This window comes from Protopterus annectens, chromosome 9.part0 (genome assembly GCF_019279795.1).
Source record: "Protopterus annectens isolate FY-2018-M chromosome 9.part0, PAN1.0, whole genome shotgun sequence".
NCBI lineage: Eukaryota > Metazoa > Chordata > Ceratodontiformes > Protopteridae > Protopterus > Protopterus annectens.
The window spans coordinates 127,493,456-127,513,355 of record NC_056743.1 but is presented as its reverse complement, the minus strand read 5'-3'; the positions used below and the strand labels follow the sequence as shown (position 1 = coordinate 127,513,355).

Here is a 19,900-nt window from a genome sequence, read left to right as displayed (position 1 = left end):
CAGGGCAAGTAAGTGGAGAAAATCTAGGGATTAGAATAGCAATGGATCTTAGAAAAGTAGTTTTGGAGAGTTGTTAGTGCTTGAGGAGATAAAACAAAAGTATGAGGCAAGAATGAGGGATTGGATACTCTTAGCTAAAATTTGGAACAAGCAGGATTGTAAAATGAACAAGGATGTTAATAAAAAAGATGACGAGTTGTGTGAAGAGCTTGTAGAGGGGTGGAAAAAGAGTCAGAAGGCTATGATAGGGAATTGTTACTTTGGGAAAGAACACTTTTTGGTGATCAGTAGCATCAAATATGGAAATCAGTGACCTGCAGAGGTACCATCCTGACATTCTTTGCTGGTGGGTTCAAAGCAAGGGCCCCTGGGATTGTACGTACCTTTAATACTTCACTGCCCTTTATTTTGTCTTGTAAGTTGCATATGCATGTACTGGACTTCTAGTTCAAGATTCCTTTATCTCTAATTCTTTTGTAGTTGAATAGGAAATCTCAAAGAACTCTCTCCTTTTCCACAGCAGAAAGGAGCAGCTCTCCAGATGAAGGGGTGCACATGATTTTGTAAAATATTTGCTAGTATTCATTAATACAACTGCCAGTTTTGTCTGCATACTCCCAGAGTGTGTACCCATAAAAGTGGCATTATATAGATAGACTACTACAGCACACATTTTACCAGTGAAAGTAAATGTAATTATCATATCACGACATGTATGGCTTGTAAATAAGAAGTTATGTTTAAATTGACAGTTGTTATAACCATTATATTAGTATAAAAGCTTTGTGACATTGCTTCTTGTCCTAATAGATGTTAAGTACTGTACTTACAGACAACATTCTTCACACACTGACACGCAGGACACATGACGGAGACATAGGTTTCACAGTAATTTATTACTACTAACATGCGCCCATCTGCCCTATCTATTGGGTCTATTAATCAATGGCCTGGCAAATGTTGTTGCATACAGCACATGAGCAGACTGCCTAAGTATTTTTGCTGTTGTTGTTGTTACTGTTGCAAGGGAAATGGATTGTTGTGTAAGGGGGAGGCTAATATTCATGTTTGTCCTTGATGGGCGGTTATGACGGGTTGGATTTTTTTATGTAGCAGTTTGAGGTTGTTTTGCTGGGGCTCATTATTGTTTGGTGACGGAATTTCACTGATAACATTTTGCCCATGCTTCAGTCTGACAGAGGTCACTGCTGCTCATACTTTTCTCAGTTCATCCCCACATTTGTACTGCCATTTGCCATTGTTTATTGCTTCCCTGTACAGTACTTGTAGGGAGTCCACAGGCACAGAGACCATGACGTTTGGCACACAAAAGTACCATATGCCACCACCTCATCATAAACACCCATACATACACGCAGTCAGGGTGGTGGCACTTGTAACACTGCACACAATCCTGCATATCCTACCACAGGGTCATGTCATAATGCAGGAAGGCAGGAGTTTCTGATGTGTCATAAGGCTTATTTATTATATATTTGTGTACTGCCCCTTTAGGCTGTAAATTACATAACTAACAGCAAATGCTTGTTTTCTCTCCTTCACTTCATCTTTTTGTCACTGAATGTCATTTTCAGTTTTTATTTAATGTTTGTTGTTTTATTTTTGGCCATTTCTGTTTCCTTATTCCAAAGCAACTGCCACAGCTGTTCAGTGGCACACCCCATACCCCCAACTCCCCATCGTGCCCAGCATACTCCAGCCAGAACAACACCTAGCTCCAAGCGTGCCCTCTCCATTGGGCATAGAGGTGGACAGTGAGGTTGAATTGCTTGCAGCATTTGGGAGTCACTCACAGTGGTGGGGGGGTGCTACTGTTATCTCTGGTGGCACTATCAGTGGTATGGAATTTTTCGCACAATGGGAGTTGGTGCAGCTGTGACTGGAAGACCACACTGGCTGCGTAGAGAGGGTTCTCATGCAACTTACAGACTCACACTACTGCCTTGCTCTGCCCACACTCCCTCAGGTAAAGCCTAGTGCAGAAAGAAGTCAGGGTGCTGACCGACTTCTCCTTGGGTCCAGGCTAGGGTGTGTGTAGAGTAGGGTTATACTTACCCTCTCCCTATCCTAGTGTTCCCCTTCCTTCTGTGTCTCATCCACCTGATGGCTGTCCAACAATCTTCATTTCTAATGTCTACCCTATATTTGTATGAATAAAATGCTGCTGTCACTTCCAAGTCTGTCGGAGCCTCTCCTTTCATTCTTTGTATGTTTTTACCTTTCCCACTTTCCATCCGTTGTCTTACAATTACATCCTTTTCCATCTTCCCTTCTGAAAAATAAAAGAAACGGGAGCACATCTCTGCAAGAAGAAAAAAAATCCCTTTCTCACCCTCCCCACACCCATTCTTAATTCCCTGTTTCTTTGCATATGTTCCTCAGTTTGCTGTACCCAGATTCCTACTTTCCTAAACACTCATTTTCACCTCTTTTAAGATAAAACAATAGATATAAACATTGTTGTAGGCTCTTTAATGTGGACTGCAAGCTGCAGTACATGTGCATACATTTAGGAGTATATCTCCAATTGCTAGAATCCCTGTTTCTCTCTCCACTGGGCCTGCCATTTACAGGGGGAGTCTGCCAAGCTAGTGGCAGTCTGGGTCACAAAACCAAGTTAGTGGCAGCCTGGGTCACAAAATTCCAACTAGTAAATTAATAAATTAATTTGCGCCACACTGCAATTGTGACAGGTATTTTTCTGAATCCCGGGGTTAATCCAGAATGACACTGAAATAGCAACTCCAAAATAAATATAGAAATACATTACAGAAATACATAATGTGAATGCAATGAAACACTAGTCAGGGATTAAAGACTTTATTAATAGCTATGGGGATTTTGTAAAACAATGTATAGAGTTTGAGCAAATGTGTCATAGCAAGCACTATTCTGTGATATCTGACTGCTGGGAAATTAATGTGAAATACTGATTATAGCAAACATGGACCAACATCTATCTGTGCAAAGTAAAGCACTGTATGGTTGTATAAACCTGAATCTGATGCATTATAATCCTCTGCAACACAATGGAGTCATTATTGTATGAGAGCAGTGTTTTTCCTTGTGCAGATGAATAAATGCAGTGATTGTAGTATCAGGCAACTGTCTTAGTTTAGGCAGAAACTAGTAACGTTCCTTATCACTGGACAAAAAGTAAAAGATCATCTATTGCTGAGTGAATACAGCACTCCGCTGTGAAACGTACAGCTCATAAAGCACATTTTTCTTTTGCAGTTTGTTACTGTTCTGTCACTTCTATATTCCATCTCTCCCTTCTCCCTCAAACAGCCCTTGAATCCCATATTTTTTTCTGTATTGCAGCATATTCTGTCAAGTGAATACTAGCGCAGAGAAAGGGGGAAAAAACAAGCAGATAATATGAGTAAAAAATGCAAACCCAGACATATGAGGGAGCTTGAGGAGGAGGGTATCTGGAATGTGCGCAAGAGCTGCTAACAAAATGTAACTGGATTTTTACATAAACTGTAAATACTGATATATAAACAAAGAGTGAAGTTTAAGAAATGAGCACAGTAACCTGCAGACTTCTAATAGTAACATTTCAATGGTAAATTCACTACATCAGTACAAAAACACACCTAACAAGATATTTAAGCATCTACTGCCAGCTAAAAAAAATCTCTAGTGGAGATACTAAGACTCTAAGTCTGCCATGACATTATGATAAAAAAAGATAGGCCCTAACAATCTGTGATCCTTGCTCTATAAAAGATGACAACTTCATTAAGATTAAGAAGGAATACCCCTAGTGAATTACTAGACTATGGCACTCTGTTATCCCCTACTGTCTTCCAACTAACACTCCTTCAACAATTGATCAATATGCAGATTCCCCTATTGGGTAAGAACTGATCACTTGAGACTGTCATCCGTGAAGCTTTCAGGGTTTCTCCTTCTACTTCTAACCCTTCTCTCTGCAGCCGGTAAGCATGGTCACATACATGGCAGCACACTGCAATATCTTCCCTTGTGGGCATGTACATTCTTGCACATGCCCCATGAAGGTTACCACATGACTGTGGCTTTGCAGAGCCAAAAACACATCCTGGCCCATATGCTACTTTCTGTGCAACTCTTTCCACAGCAGCTGTCAGCAATGCACTGGACCAGAATACCTCCTTCGCCCAGTATGGGTAAGCTGGCATCTGCAACTCATTCCCCCTGTCTCCCACCAGTTCCTTCTATGTCCAAGCCACTACCTGATTTTGGGTCATCTAGGTGAAACACAGGAGAAATTCATCCTTCTATACCATAGTATCATACATGTTCTGCACTATTTCAGCAGCCAAAACATTTCCTGGGAACTCCAGAAGATTCCTCTTTTTTCCCTTGCTACCACAAGCAATTGCCTACTGATATGCAATTCTGTACTTCTTTAGCTGAAAAAATACAATACTCAGCCACACATAGTACATCAGGTGCAATACAATACTAAATCCAGTGGACTGCAGAGTACCAGTAAAGAAAATTTGTAAAGTGGGAATTTTTTTTTAAAATTAACAGGCAGAAACAAATCAATTACTTCCTACTAACCTAGCGATCAATAAAATGTTTCTACTTTTATTACAAGTTTCTTCACCTGTATTTTACCTTTTTATTGTAGATATCTGAACTGAATGGAATTTGGCAGTGTAAAAACTTGTATCTGCGGCAGCCCCCCCCCCAAATAAAAGCAAATAAAAACCTTGTAAAACTTACAACCTCTTTCTGGAAATCATCATAATAGCAAACAAAGATAAATAAACATATAAATAAACAAATAAATAAGTAGATTATTAAAGTGTGCACAAATGAAGAAATGGAAATATATTTAAAGCACTGTATAATAGGAAATAAACATAGCAAAATAGCAATACTCTATTCTGTTTGCCATTTAATGCACCCAATAACTCAAAATGTCCTGCGTAGTGAACAAAACCTGAAACATTTAAAAATCCACACAAACACCAGCGCCCATGGCCAAGACCAAAACATAGTACTTTCTACCGACAGAAAACTCTCAGAAAGTCATACACCACAAAAGCTGAGCGCTTTCGTTCACACACTAGGACTTCAAGAAAACAAATAATTTTCTATGTAATGGGACACTGAGCAGTGAAATTATTTAATGCTGTGTTAGAAGAAAGCAACATATAGCTATTATTAAGAAAGCAGTGTGTACAGCATGAACATTATTGTGCAATTTTATCTGGCATTAAAGGACTCCTATATTTTGCTAAGGTTGGTGCAATTTATATTTCTCTGTCACTTTGAAGGTGAGAAGCCATGGCTCTCTTTCGACACATTAGAAACTCACCTCTTCATTTTTAATTTACCATCACTATAACAACTGCCGGAAAATTCTTCGGTAGAATGTTGGCATGTGGCAGCGGAACACTGACAAATGTGAATTACTTAACTAATATAATTCTTAAAGATATATATAGCCCATGAGTGCTTTTCACTTCCATTTGTCTTACTTTACCAGCTAGTGACAGCGGCAGCAATTTCAAACAGAAGTATTAAAGACAAATTAAAGCACACCTTATTGTTAATGTGGTAACAACAAACACTTTAGTAATCCAGTTACCAAAGCTACCAGAAAGCTTTGTTGTGTGTGCTTGAAAATTATGTCTAAAAGAGCAAAACAAAATTTTATTTTTGCAAGAAAAAGTGTTCACATACATCTTTATGCATGCAAACACTTTTCTGTGTAAAAAGAAAAGTTCATTTTTCAGCATGTAGAAAATTGCAATGTTTTAAAGATAGCTTCCAAATCTGGAAGACTAAAAATATGGAGGCCTGTTTATGACATTAATATTAATGGCTGGGTGGAAGGTGTTGACGTCAGTCTGGGTTCCAGCTCTAACTATGCTGGATTAATGTAGGTAAGTAACTGTGTACTAGTTAAGTACTTGCTAACTGCTAAATGAACCGTTGGCAAAAAATTAATCATTAGTTTTTTTGCCAAACAGTTTAACAGTTTTGGCAATTAACTAAATAATACGCAACTATTTAACTATGATAATCCAGCATAATTACAGCTGGAACCCAGACTGACATCAACACCTTTCGCCCAGCCATTAATATTAATGCCATAAACACAGCTCTGTATTTTTAGTCTTCTGCATTTGGAAGACATTTTTAAAATAATACTTTTATAAAGGCTTCAAAATGAACTTTTCCTTTTACACAGAAAAGTATGCATGCAAACATTTTTTGTGTGAAAAGAAAATTTCATTTTGCGCCTTTACACATGATCTTTAAATAGACACGGAAACTGAAAAAAACAATTTCTTGTATACTGTAATGTGATAACAGGTTCTATTCTGTGATACCCAAGTGGGAGGGGCAGATAAGGCAATGGAAATATATTTGTTGCACTGTGCAATGAGAAAGCAACCTAGCAATATTCAGTGATAATAATCACTACTCTGTGATATCACATTGTAAGGCTATGAAAATCATGTATACAGTAGGATAAGGAACTATTCTACCTTGCTGGTGTGTTGGACTTTGTTAGCATGCTAAAAAATTGATGGTGTGTGTGGTAAAACAGACAAGGGAAGAGAAAACTTATACTGTGTGCTTGCAATGGGACAGCAACATAATTAATCTGTGATAACAAAAGTTATTGTATGATACCAAGTCAGTGAAATGAGATGGTGAAATGAAAAACTTACTTTGTGCAGTGTGTAAGAAGAAAGCAACATTGTGTTATTCTGTGACAACTGACTGTAGAGGCTGTATAAAACAACATGAATAGGCTGTATTAAAGGCACTGTATTAACAGCTGTCCTGCAATGTTTTTTTTGTCTGTACAACAGACAGTGAAAGTAGCATTGCAGTGTACAACATATTAATGCACACAGGAGTGAGAAACATACTTTACTGAATACAACTGTGACTTTTTTTTTGCATTTTATAATGATGAGAAAACAAGACAATAGCATTTTACAGGATCTACTACAAGCTTCTAAGTTCCAAATACTCAGAGACCACTTAGTCACAGTCAAGGACTCAGCATCATGTAGCTTACATGGATGGCTGCTGTGTTCAAGCAAGATGCAGCAGCCAAGCGGTGAAAGTGCAGCTGCTGCATCTCAACCAAACATAATCACCAAGGCTGAGCAAGTCAAGTCCAGCAGCTGTGGTGTGGGAGTGGAAGGGGGATGAACTATAGACAAGGGTTTCAGCAGCAACGAAGAGTGACATTTAGGTTTACGAAGGAGGGAACTTTAGACTTGGGGAGTAGGAACGGAGTTTAGGGTTACAAAGTTTAGGGAGTGGAAAGGGAGTTTTACATTTAGAGAGCAGGAGAGGTGTTTAGGGTTAAGACGCAAGTGAGGACTTTAGGGTTATGGAGGGGAGAGTGAAGTTTTAGGTTTAAGGAGCTATTGGGGACTTTAGGGTTTGGAAAGCAAATGATAAGGATAGGGTTAGGTACTGTGTGGGAGTTTTTTAGGGTTAGAATTAGGGTTCTAGTGCTGCTAGGGGTCAGGTGGTGGAAGGGCTAATTAACTAGGATCAGACTAGTGAGAGTTATGGCACTTGGCATTTAGAGTAAGTAGCAACAATACTGTCCCCAGCTACTAGCATGTGAGCATTTATATTAGGCATTATTTTACAATTACTCTGGCAAGAAAAACTGTACAACTGTACTTAAAAATTTTAGGTCACAGATTGTTAATGAGGAAGAAAAAATATTGACTTTTCAAGTTCACACTGCAATACACGCCTCCTCAATAAAATACAATGAAGCTACATAGCAGTGCTTGTGTAGTGTAATGATGCAACAGACACATATAAATAAGAACTCATAAGTAAGCATGAGAAGATCCTCTGAAGTCACACCGTTCTATGGCAGAACATCTTCATGTGCATATGTCCCACAAAGTAATATGTTTTGTTAATCATATCAGCAAGCCATTATAAAAAAAAGCTGTATTTGCAACAGTGGTCATCCTGCCCAAACATTTTCTAGCTTATTTAATGCAGTAACACACACACACACACACACACACACACACACACACACACACACACACACACACACACACACACACACACACACACACACACACACACCATTATCCTCAGTAATTTATATTGCAGTGCTCCAGTCTGAAAAAAAACATACTTATAAGGAGAAAAAAAAAATGATGTAACTACACTTTATACTTGTATATCTTCATGTACAATGACATAAAAATGTTATACTGTTACAACATTTCTCTACTGTTTTAACTCTACAGTTAAACAGATTTAATTATTTTTTATAGGTTCACAGGATGATACTAGCCTATTGGCCTGGAGGCCCTTATAAGCCTAGCCAAGAATTTAGCCCATGTTCCCACAAAGTCAGAACCTGTTTCCCCTGTCCAGCAGGGACACAGGTGGGATCCCAAGGGTGTATTTTCTGTTACCCATCCAGTTGTCCAGGTTCCTCTTAAAGAGGGCTAGAGAGGTATTCTACCTGACATGGAGAGGGAGACTGTTCCATAGATGGAGGAGTCTTTGGGGCACAAATCTATCCCGCCAACAAGGTCTATTAATGTCACAGACCAGGTTGAGGCCTTGCATGTGGGTTGTGAGTGGAATTTGACTAATGGATATGCAGCAACTCCTTCAAGGCTAGGTCTGAGATGGCCTTGTATCCCAGACACAGGTCACTTCTGAGCAGTCTGTATGAGACTGAGTAGAGGGACAGGGCTTTTTAGCCTCTCTGTATAGGATAGGTGTTTGAGACCCTAGATTTTCCTTGTCAGGAACCTCTGTGATCTCTCCAGCTGCTGCATGTGCTTGGCAAGGTACATGCCGAAGGGGGCACTGTACTTGATAATGGGTCTGATAAGGGAGGAGTACAGGGATGTTATGACCTCCTTGTTCCTGGATGAAATACCCTTAAATATGAGGTGGGCCAAATAGAAAGCCTTCCATACAATGGAAGCAACATGGGGGTCAAAAGTCAGATTGTTATCAACCTGGGTGCCCAAGTCCCAAACAACTGCTTGCGTACTTAGTACATTGCTATTAATGTGATAATTAGTGGGTACTCCATTTTCCCCAAAGGGGATAATGATGCATTTCTTGACATTCAATTTGAGGCCACGATTCTGGCACCAGTCATTAGTTTGGGTAAGGCCCTCTTGGAGGATGTTCACATCACTAGGGGAATTTAATACAGGGCCCAGCTTGCAGTCATCTGCAGACTTGGTCAGCCACTGACCACTGGTTTTGGCTTTCACCTCAGAAAAGTATATCCCAAACAGTAGAGGCTCCAAGTTCGATCCTTGGGGTACACCGCTCTTTACGGTTCTACTACTAGAGGTGGCTTCCCCTATTTGGTGTACTACTTTGCCTGGGGTGAATGAATTATTAATGTGAACCAGAACTTTTTTGTTTTTTTTTTGGTTGCTGAAGTTCAAAGTAAGTAGTTTTTTTTTGTCTGATGATATGTGGGGTTTTGTTTCTGAGCTCTCTAAAGGTTTGATGATTTGTGTTTTCTCTAGAGGGGCATTTTCCAAGCTTCTTATTTTTACTAAGTTTTTTTTTATTTAGTATTGGAGGTTGGTTAAAATTGCTATTTGGTCTTTGTTCCTAATGGTGCATTTCCGGGCATGGTGATTTGAAGTGCAAGGAATGCAGAGTTAAAATGTTCAAACTGCATTGTTCAGAGAGGTTGTCTAAGAGGGGACCAGTCTAGTGGGACCAGATCCAGTTTGAAACTATTTCAGGATTAAATTTTTTTGAATATAGTGTTTTTTGATATAGTTTTAGATCTATATCAATTAGTTGTTTGAAACCATAAAAAGTTTATATGGGAAGTAGGGGTTACATTGTTACAAGTTTTCAATCAATGTTAAAGTTATTAGTAGTTTGTGGGCCTGGGTGTATATCACCATCTTGTAATAGATGGAGTAGTGTAAGATAGTTTTCAATTATATGTTTTTTGGGGTGTGTAGTGACTTTTTTTTTTTTGTTGACTGAGTGGGTTCTATCAGTGAGCCATTTAGCTACCCATCTGGTATCATACGGGTTGGTGCCGAGCTGGGAGAGTTTATCTGTTATGCCTGAGTGGGGAATAGTGTCGACGGTTTTGGCTAGGTCAAGGTAGGCGGTGTGCACCATTTTCCACTCGTCCATGGCTTTGGTGACTGTTTTGAGGAAGTTGACCAAGTTTAACAGGCATGATCTCTCTTTGACAAAACCAAACTGTATGGGTCAAGAGTTTTGTGCTGATACGTGGAGTTAGTCTGCTTATTCATATCATCAAGGACAAAATACTGTCATGAATACATTTTAAATTCTATAATATAAAATAATTTTATTGTTTGAAATTGGCAGATAAGGGAGCTTTAACAATTTACGTTTCAGAGCTGTTATTAATATATTTATTACAATATCACCGAATGAATACAATGAATCAAATTTTTCAGGAAAAGATTAGAAAGATAATTTTATTTATGGAAGAACACAGATTTAAAGTTACAAGTTGGCAGAAGCTTTAACTTTTCTAAAAAAACAAGCGTATGGATCACGTCACAATGAATCTGTAGAAAGGGAAAAGTCAAACACCTAATTCTTGTGAAACCAAGTATTTTCTTCTTCTCTGGGCAAAAGCAACCATGGAGGTGAAACAATAAGTATCATGCGGTATGATATTAGGGTGGTTTGCCCCTGTATAGAATAAGAAGTTATGTACTCACCATAACGTTCCATCTGAGTAGGTAAACTTCATTTGTTAGCAACCTTTGGGAATCGGATCCGACCTCAGATCCTAGCTGGCAGTTTTCAACAGCTTTAGATCCGAGCTCCAAGCTCCTCCCCCTACCCATAATCCCCTGCCAACCCTGACTGACCTCAGATTAAGTTTGCCCCACAGCATAAAACTGCTTGCAATGACTAATCCCAAGATAAATGGGTAAAACCCATGGACCTGAGTATGAGAACATTTGCAAGTGAGGGGGCAGGGGGGAGGGACGGTCGCTAACAAATGAAGTTTACCTACTCAGATGGAACGTTATGGTGAGTACATAACTTCTTAATCTGAAGTAGTTAACTTCATTTGTGTAGCAACCTTTGGGACAGAGTCCCCAGCTACCTGAACCTTGGGCGGCCTTTATGGAAAGATGTTCCGGAGCACTGCAGAGCCAAAGGATGCTCTCCCTCTGGAGATAATGTCCAATTTGTAGTGATTAATAAAAGTATGAGATGAAGCCCAAGTGGCTGCCGAGCAAATGTCATCCAAAGAAACTCTAGCTCTGAAAGCCGCAGAGGTAGACATAGATCGAGTAGAGTGAGCATGGACTCCTTGAGGTGTGGGCCTGCCCGAACTGTCGTATGCCAAAAGGATGACTTTTGATACAGGTTTACCCAAGTTAAATTTGGCAAAGGAGACAAACAACTGGTCGGATTTCCTATGACCAGATGTCCTGTGGATGTAGAAGCGAAGTTGTCTATGCACATCCAATGAATGTAATTTGTATTCCCCTTTGTTACGGTAGTTAGGAAAAAAGACCGGCAAGTTGATGGATTGGTTAATATTTGATTCAGAGGCAACCTTGGGAAGAAAGGAGGGATTGGTCCTGAGGTAAACTCTATCCTTGTGAAAGGTCAAGTAAGGAGGTTTTACACATAGGGCCTGTAGTTCAGAGACCCTTTGAGCCGAGGTGATAGCGACAAGAAAGGCCGTTTTCCATGATAAGAATTTAAGATCTATGGAGGCTGCAGGCTCAAATGGGGGAGCTGTCAAGGCCTGAAGCACCAACGTTAAATCCCAAGGAGGGACAACCTCCTTCACTGGGGGTCTGAGCAAAAAGGTGCCCTTCAAAAAGGTCTTACACAATTTCGTGGTGATCAAAGGGCCAAATTAATTTCCATCATGATAATGAGAGATAGCTGCTAGTTGGACCTTGACTGTGGAGGAACTAGCTCCTTGATGAAACAGTCCTGACAGAAAGTCTAATACAACGGGCAGAGGAGCTGTAAAAGGATCCAAATTTTTGCGTTCCGCCCAAATGGAGAAACGTTTCCATTTGCTGCTGTAGATCTTTCTAGTAGAAGGCTTGTGCGCAGCTACTAGAATGGTTTTAACTGGGGAAGAGATACCGGGAGTCCTAGCTATGAATGGAACTGGAGCAGCCAAGCCATGAGCTTGAGGTTGTCCAGGTTCGGGACTGGGAGATCTAGGGGGTGGGATATTAGATCCGGACGAGGATCCAGAATCCAAGGAGGATTCACGAGATGAGACCAAAGGTAAGGGAACCAGGTTTGACAAGGCCAAAACGGGGCAATGAGGATTATCCTGCTCCCCAACCGAATGGCCTTCTGAAGAAACTTCAGCATTAGAGGAAGAGGAGGGTTAAGCACACTCTCACACCAAAAAATACAGAAAAGGATTTAAAAAAGTAAAAATTTTTTCTCACGAAGAGACGAGAACACCAGGAGACTCAGGATCAAGCTGCTGAACGAAACCGCGGCAAACTAGATCTGGGGTCAGTCAGGGTTGGCAGGGGATTATGGGTAGGGGGAGGAGCTTGGAGCTCGGATCTAAAGCTGTTGAAAACTGCCGGCTCGGATCTGAGGTCGGATCCGATTCCCAAAGGTTGCTACACAAATGAAGTTAACTACTTCAGATCAATAGTTTTGGACAATGTTTATTCTGTCTTCTGACTACTGTTTTATACTTTCTCCACAAAATGTCTGTTGTTTGCTACCAGACCTTTTTATCTAGTTCTGACAGTTTAGTCCCTAACTGCATGCAATATAACTGAAATAGTCATTTAAGCAAACAGTGTCTAGTGAGCTTACACAGTTAAATGAACAAATAAATGTATGAATGAATTAATGCTCACGTGTATAAACAAAACATTTATTTCATAAATTACCTGCTTCCATACTGTAACAACCAGCAGCACTTACCCCAAGGAAATAAACACCCTCTATTGCTAAGTGTTTGGTATGGATTTCTGGAGTATGTAAAACAAGGCACTGGTAGAACTGTATCATTCAGACCAACGGGCTTTCCATCTATATGGAATTTTAACCAGATTTTATTAATTTTTCAAAGATATTTGCTTTATGATTGAAGAAATTAATTAGCCAGGTAGACCCACACTAGTGTAAACAAATAGTCCATCACATCCCACTACATCAACAGACCATTTCACTATATTTTGCAAACTTTCCTCAAGGTTGTGCAACCTTGCAGGACATTTTATTATTAAGATGTAGGGTGGCAGGTGTGGGAGGCTTGCATCTTCTCCTCACCTCATTAAAGTCACTAAGTAAATAATCTATTTCTCAATCTATAGTAAAAATTCAAGGACGTGGTATCCAAGTGTAGCAAGATTCAAATAATTGTACTACAACAGGGATATCCCTGGCACATTCTCTATTTATGTAGCTTGTTCAGAGTTACACAGCAGGTAAAAGTATGCTAACAATATCACACCCAAGACTACAGAATGAAGCTGTTTAACATCTCAAAGCCTTAATTGTCTGCTCTAAGTGTCAGTGCAAAATGAAATAAAGTGCTACTGATTTAAAAGTATGGTTATCGTTAGTTGCTGCAGTCAATATTAGGTCATGCTTTCACTGAAACATGTTCATTGTAAAGCAAATGGACTAGCAGTCAATGCTTATTTTACATGATGACTTCTTAACTGATATTTATTTGAAACAATTTACTGCATATCTTGTTTTTTTCTTTGTCTGCTTAGGATTAAACTCATTTTATTTTTTTCTCCTGATCTCCACTTCTGGCCATCAACTCCCTATTAATTCATTTGTTCCCCAAGGGGAGATGGTCAGACAGCCCATTCACTCCACTCACAGCAAGGGTTCAGCCCTGGAAGCAGCCTTTCTTTGGGGGGGTGGGAGTAGAGTTTTTTTTTTTTAACTCTGTTGTCTTTCTCTGTGTATGCCCAAGGACATTTAAGGGGTAGGCATGTAAATGGCCTTTGAAAAGGTGCATCACCCACTTCATTTACTGGTGTAATCATATAGAAGGCATATAGAAGGCACTACATCCTTACTAATCGAGTAACTTCATTTGATCTCTAGTCTCTGCTGCTGGAGAACTTAAGACAAAGTATGTACCCCCAATATTCATTCCTTATACTACTCCCTGACAGAGATGAGCAGGTGCTGCCCAATCACGCCCCTCACTTCCTCTGCCAACTCTTCCAGTGTCTTGTCTGCTAAATGAATTTGGAAAGTTTGGGTTGTAGTTAAAGCATTATCCTTGTATGCCTATGAGTTGTCAGATGATTAAATGCTTTAATAAAATAATTGAGTTTGAGTGTAACCACACAACTTACCTTTGCAGATGCAGAAATGTCCTGAATTCCCTTAGCGGCAGCATCTCTTATGATTGGTGTAATAAGGCCACGGTCTGTGGCTACAGCAATGGAAATGTCAATGGAGTTCAAATGCTTGGCGCCTTCTCCACTCCAAACCACATTTACATCTGGAACTTGCTGCAAATTACATAAAAAGTCAACTGTTAACTATGGGAGCAGCAGAATGAATTATCTGTGTAAATTTTTAATAGTACGTCGCAGGAGCATTTTTTGTACACTCTGCCAACAAGCAAATGCAGTCATGACACAATGAAAGAGTAATGTCAAAGGCTGCCAAGTCAAACATGCAAAGCTAAAATGTGAATGAAAATATAATTTCAGGACTACTGTAGTTATACGTATTCTGAAACATATTTTGCTTCACAAGAAATATTAGCTAAGGGGTGGGACACATAAGCATTGACACTGTTGCTCATAATAATCTTTTAAATGTTTACTATCATATAGTCAACACACAAAAGACATTCTTACCTTAAATGTTGACTAAAATGTTGAACATAGAATGTTAAGAAGGACAGAATGTCACAAACACACATCTTGTTGTGAAGCCAACCTTTCTCGACATTTGTAGAATGCAGTCCTACACAATGATTTTGCAGGGGGGCAACCTCTGCACCCCCCACACCCTCTGCACATTACATATTCCAACTCCGAGACTGCATTACAGTGGGGAAAAGGGTAAATTTCCCAATCCCCACTGTACCGCGATCTCTGGTTACAAAAGCGACCTCATCTGTGTGAATGCACTGTGCATTTGCTGAACCAGGACTCACACAATTAAAGAATCGGCAACTTGGGTCAGCCAACCATAATTGGACAACCCGTGGTCACTGAACCTTACCTCAGAATTTTAAATGAAAACCTCTTTTAACACCTAATTAAACTTATTTATGACATGCATCTATATCACAATTGTTTCAGTTATGACCAGGCATGACTGAAGACATGTTTTGGCCTCATATATTAGAACAAGAAAATAAGAGTAAAAGAATTGCCATTTTTTATTTATATATTCATTTATTTACTTATTTTTTTAAGTTTGTTTACCGGGGGTGTACACTGATCACAACAGACCATTTGCAGGCACAGCCTGAGTGAACAAATTCACAAAAAATACAACAAAACTAATTCACAAACATGGAGTAATCACAGACGCTACAAAGTCCTGCAGAGTAATGAAACATTGAACATTTACTAACAGAGGATGAAATGCAAATGTGCACTAATCTTAGTTGCAAATATTTATTAGTAAATATTGCATCAGAAAACTATGTGCCTGTGAAAAATAAAAAAAACTTTGAGGAACAGAAAACTATGTACCAATGAATCTGCTCACAAAATTTAAAAAAAAAAGCGTTAAATGGGAAATGAAAGGAACAAGTTTTGTTTGTGCAGTTTATTAACCTGTGATCATCTAACTAACATTTCATTAAAAAGTTCTGCTTTGTTTTTTAGACTACTATTGCTCAGAGCGGATGGCGTAGTGGTGTAGTGGTTAGCACTGTCGCCTCACAGCAACAGATTCTCTGGTTTGATTCTCGGCTGGGGAGTCTTCTGTGTGAAGTCTGCATGGGTTCCCTGTGTTTGTGTGGGTTTCCTCTGGGTGCTCCGGTTTCCACCAACATTCCAAAGACATGCAGTAGGTGGACTGGACACTCTAAATTGGCCCTAGGTGTGAGTGTGTTCATGCGAGTATGCGGTGCACCCTCTGAGGAGGGCTGGGTCTCCGGCTAGCAACCCGATCTTATAAAAACCGTACCTGCTACAGAAACAATGAGTGCTGAAGGGCGTTCGTTGGCTGATGTGATTCAGGATTACATAGAACATGACAGACCAACACCTTGCTTTGATACATCAACTTCTTAAAAGTGACATAAGATGAAAGGATAGGTTGAAACACAAACAATTAGACTTGTGTGAAGCACCAACATTATACAAATGCAAGCAAAGGTAGACGACATGTAACAAACCATCTAGATTCAAAATCAACTGTTTTTCTAAACTACAACGGCAGCAGTGATCTCTCAGAAGGTGTCTTCCTCTATTTTTAACTTGCTGACCCTTGTTCAAGTGTAATCTCTCAAAAATGCTGCTCTTATATCTACTGACTCTCCTAATATAACTACAGCACCTCCAATGGCTGCTTGTTTCCTGCTTTCCTCAAATGTACAAAAGTTATCCTCCAGTGACTTTTTCCCACAAAGGTTTTGGATCCATACAACACCTCTGAATTTCTCTGTGGCGGTCTATGCCCATGCAAAGACTGGGTCCCCAAACTGCACACTTCTCAAGAGAAATGTTCAATATTTCTTTGTGGAAGACAATTACAGCCTCACTCTTTTTACTGATAATAGGTTCATAGGTAGGTACTAGGCTATCTGCCCGAGGGCATTTATAAGCCTAGCCAGAGTGTGTCAGCTTTCACCACCCCATTGATGAGCTAAGCCTCTGTCAAGAAGAGCCAATGAAGTGATCCCAGGGGTCTATTTTCTGTTACCTATCCACTCGTCAAGGTTTCTCTTGAAGAGTGTTAGTGAGGGCCTCTGCCTAATGTAGTTAGGAATTTTGTTCCAAAGCATGGGGAGTCTCTGTGACAGGAATCTATCCCTCCAGCATGTTCTATTTATTGTTGTGGTGAGGTTTAGCTCACTAGAGCGAGTGGCTCGCAGTGACTTGGATTTCTTTAGGTGGAGCATGTCCATCAATTCTGAGTTGGACATGGCTTTGTAAGTGAGGCAGAGATCACCTCTGAGTAAGCAATATGCTACTGAGTACAGCCAGAGTTTTTCCAGTCGGGTTGCATAGGACATATGTTTGAGGCCAGTAATCCTCTTGGTGAAGTACTTTTCTGGTCTTTCCAGCTGTTGGAAGTGTCTTGTGAGGTACATCCCAAATGGGGCAGTGTACTCTATGATGGGTCTGATGAGTGACGAGTAGAGGGGCACTATAACCTCTTTATTTCTAGATGCGAACCGTTTAGTAATTAGATGGGCTACATAGAAAGATTTCCTAACTCTTTGGCAATATGATTGTCAAGGAGAGATTACTATCTACCTGGGTCCCCAGATCGCTTATTACCTCTTCTGTATTAAGGGGCTGCCACCTATGTGGTAATTCATAGGTGTTTTATTTTTCCCAAATGGGATGACTATGCATTTTTTGGCATTTAGCTTGAGACCATGACTTTGACACCAGGTGCCCGTCTCAGTAAGGCCCTTTTGGAGAATGTCCGTGTCAGCCAGAGAGGCAATTATGGTTCCCAGTTTGCAGTCATCGGCGAACTTGGTTAGCTATAGTCCTCCTGTGTTTGCCTGCACTTCTGAAAAGTATACGCCGAACAGTAGGGGCCCCAGGACCGAGCCTTGTAGGACACCACTTGTGACTGGTTTAGAGTTGGACCTAGAGCCCACTATTCTTACCATGTGAGTTCTGTCTGTAAGCCAGTTGGCAACCCATCTCATGACGTAGGGGTTTATGTTCAGGCTGGTGAGTTTTTCTATAATTCCCGAGTGGGGAATGGTATCAAAAGCCTTGGCGAGGTCAAGGTAGGCTGTGTGAACCACCTTCCCCTCATCTATGGCCTTGGTGACTGTCTTGAAGAAGTCAACCAGGTTTAGTAGGCATGATCTGCCCTTAACAAAGCCAAACTGGGTCAGGTCAAGTGTTTGGAGGTTCCCAATGCTTCTCTGTAAATTAAAAAAATCATCTCTAAGCCTTCCTTACCACTTTACACAGTAATTGCTCATAAGCAGTCGATTTTTAATAACTGTCACGCCTTCTCTTTCCATTTCTGTTACTGTTAGTACTGCTCCACCTCATCTTCAAACTGCAGTTTTGCCTTGTATTTTTGACTTCCAATGAACATTATTTGCATTAAATCTAAGTTGTCATTCAGTAGGGCATTTTTGGCATTTCTGCATTTCTGAGAAGTCATGTTTCACCCCCTTCAAGCCTTTTGGTGTATCAATTCCACTGCAGATGTTAGCATCACTTGCAGAAAATCATTTTCTATGCCAGCCCCTCTCCAGTGTCATTTTTACTGACATTCCATGGATCTCTTTGGACACATTAGAAACTCACCTCTTCATTTTTAATTTACCATCGCTATAACAACTGCTGGAAAATTCTTCGGTAGAATGTTGGCATGTGGCAGCGGAAGACTGACAAATGTGAATTACTTAACTAATATAATTCTTAAAGATATATATAGCCCATGAGTGCATTTCACTTCCATTTGTCTTACTTTACCAGCTAGTGACAGCGGCAGCAATTTCAAACAGAAGTATTAAAGACAAATGAAAGCACACCTTTCTGTTAATGTGGTAACAACAAACACATTACTAATCCAGTTATGCTGGTACTGAACTACCAGAAAGCTTTGTTGTGTGTGCTTAAAGATCATGTCTAAAAGCGCAAAACAAAATTTTCATTTTGCAAGAAAAAGTGTTCACATACATCTTTATGCATGCAAACACTTTTCTGTGTAAAAAGAAAAGTTAATTTTGCAGCATGTAGAAAATTTGTCTTAAAGATAGCTTCCAAATCTGGAAGACTAAAAATATGGAGGCCTTTTTATGGCATTAATATTAATGGCCGGGTGGAAAGTGTTGACGTCACTCTGGGTTCCAGCTCTAATTATTCTGGATTAATGTAGGTAAGTAACTGTGTACTAGTTAAGTAATTGCTAACTGCTAAATGAACCGCTGGCAAAAAATTAATCATTAGTTTTTTTGCCAAACAGTTTAACAGTTTGGCAGTTAACTAACTAATACGCAACTATTTAACTATGATAATCCAGCATAATTACAGCTGGAACCCAGACTGACATCAACACCTTCCGCCCAGCCATTAATATTAATTCCATAAACACAGCTCTGTATTTTTAGTCTTCTGCATTTGGAAGACATTTTTAAAATACTAATTTTCTAAAGGCTGCAAAATGAACTTTTCCTTTTACACAGAAAAGTATGCATGCAAACATTTTTTGTATGAAAAGAAAATTTCATTTTGCGCCTTTACAGATGATCTTTAAATAGACATGTAATGTGATAACTGGTTCTATTCTGTGATACCCAAGTGGGAGGGGCAGATAAGGCAATGGAAATATATTTGTTGCACTGTGCAATGAGAAAGCAACCTAGAAATATTCAGTGATAATAATCACTACTCTGATATCACATTGTAAGGCTATGAAAATCATGTATACAGTAGGATAAGGAACTATTCTATCTTGCTGGTGTGTTGGACTTTGTTAGCATGCTAAAAAAATCGATGGTGTGTGTGGTAAAACAGACTAGGGAAGAGAAAACTTATACAAATATAAAATACAACACAAATATAAACTGTGTTTGGATGCACAGAGGGGATACCAGTGGAAGGGGGTGTACCTCAGAGTTCAGCTCAGAGCCCATTGCTGTTCATATATGTGAAATAGTACATTAGCAAACAAGTCTGAGAAAAGAGAAAAACAAAGCTGCTATATGTAAACGATGAGGCAATACAGTCAGACT

The 19,900-nt window shown here is 39.7% G+C and overlaps 1 protein-coding gene across 2 annotated transcripts in view; it reads right to left on the bottom strand.

Moving 5' to 3' along the window:
• Positions 1–19,900, bottom strand: part of PDHX (pyruvate dehydrogenase complex component X) — a 1,629,376-nt gene that overhangs the window by 200,381 nt on the left and 1,409,095 nt on the right. For both annotated transcript variants that reach the window (XM_044082641.1, XM_044082640.1), the window contains one exon: positions 14,349–14,507. In XM_044082641.1, coding sequence (XP_043938576.1) covers positions 14,349–14,507 — 159 coding nt within the window. The remainder of the gene's footprint in view (positions 1–14,348; positions 14,508–19,900) is intronic.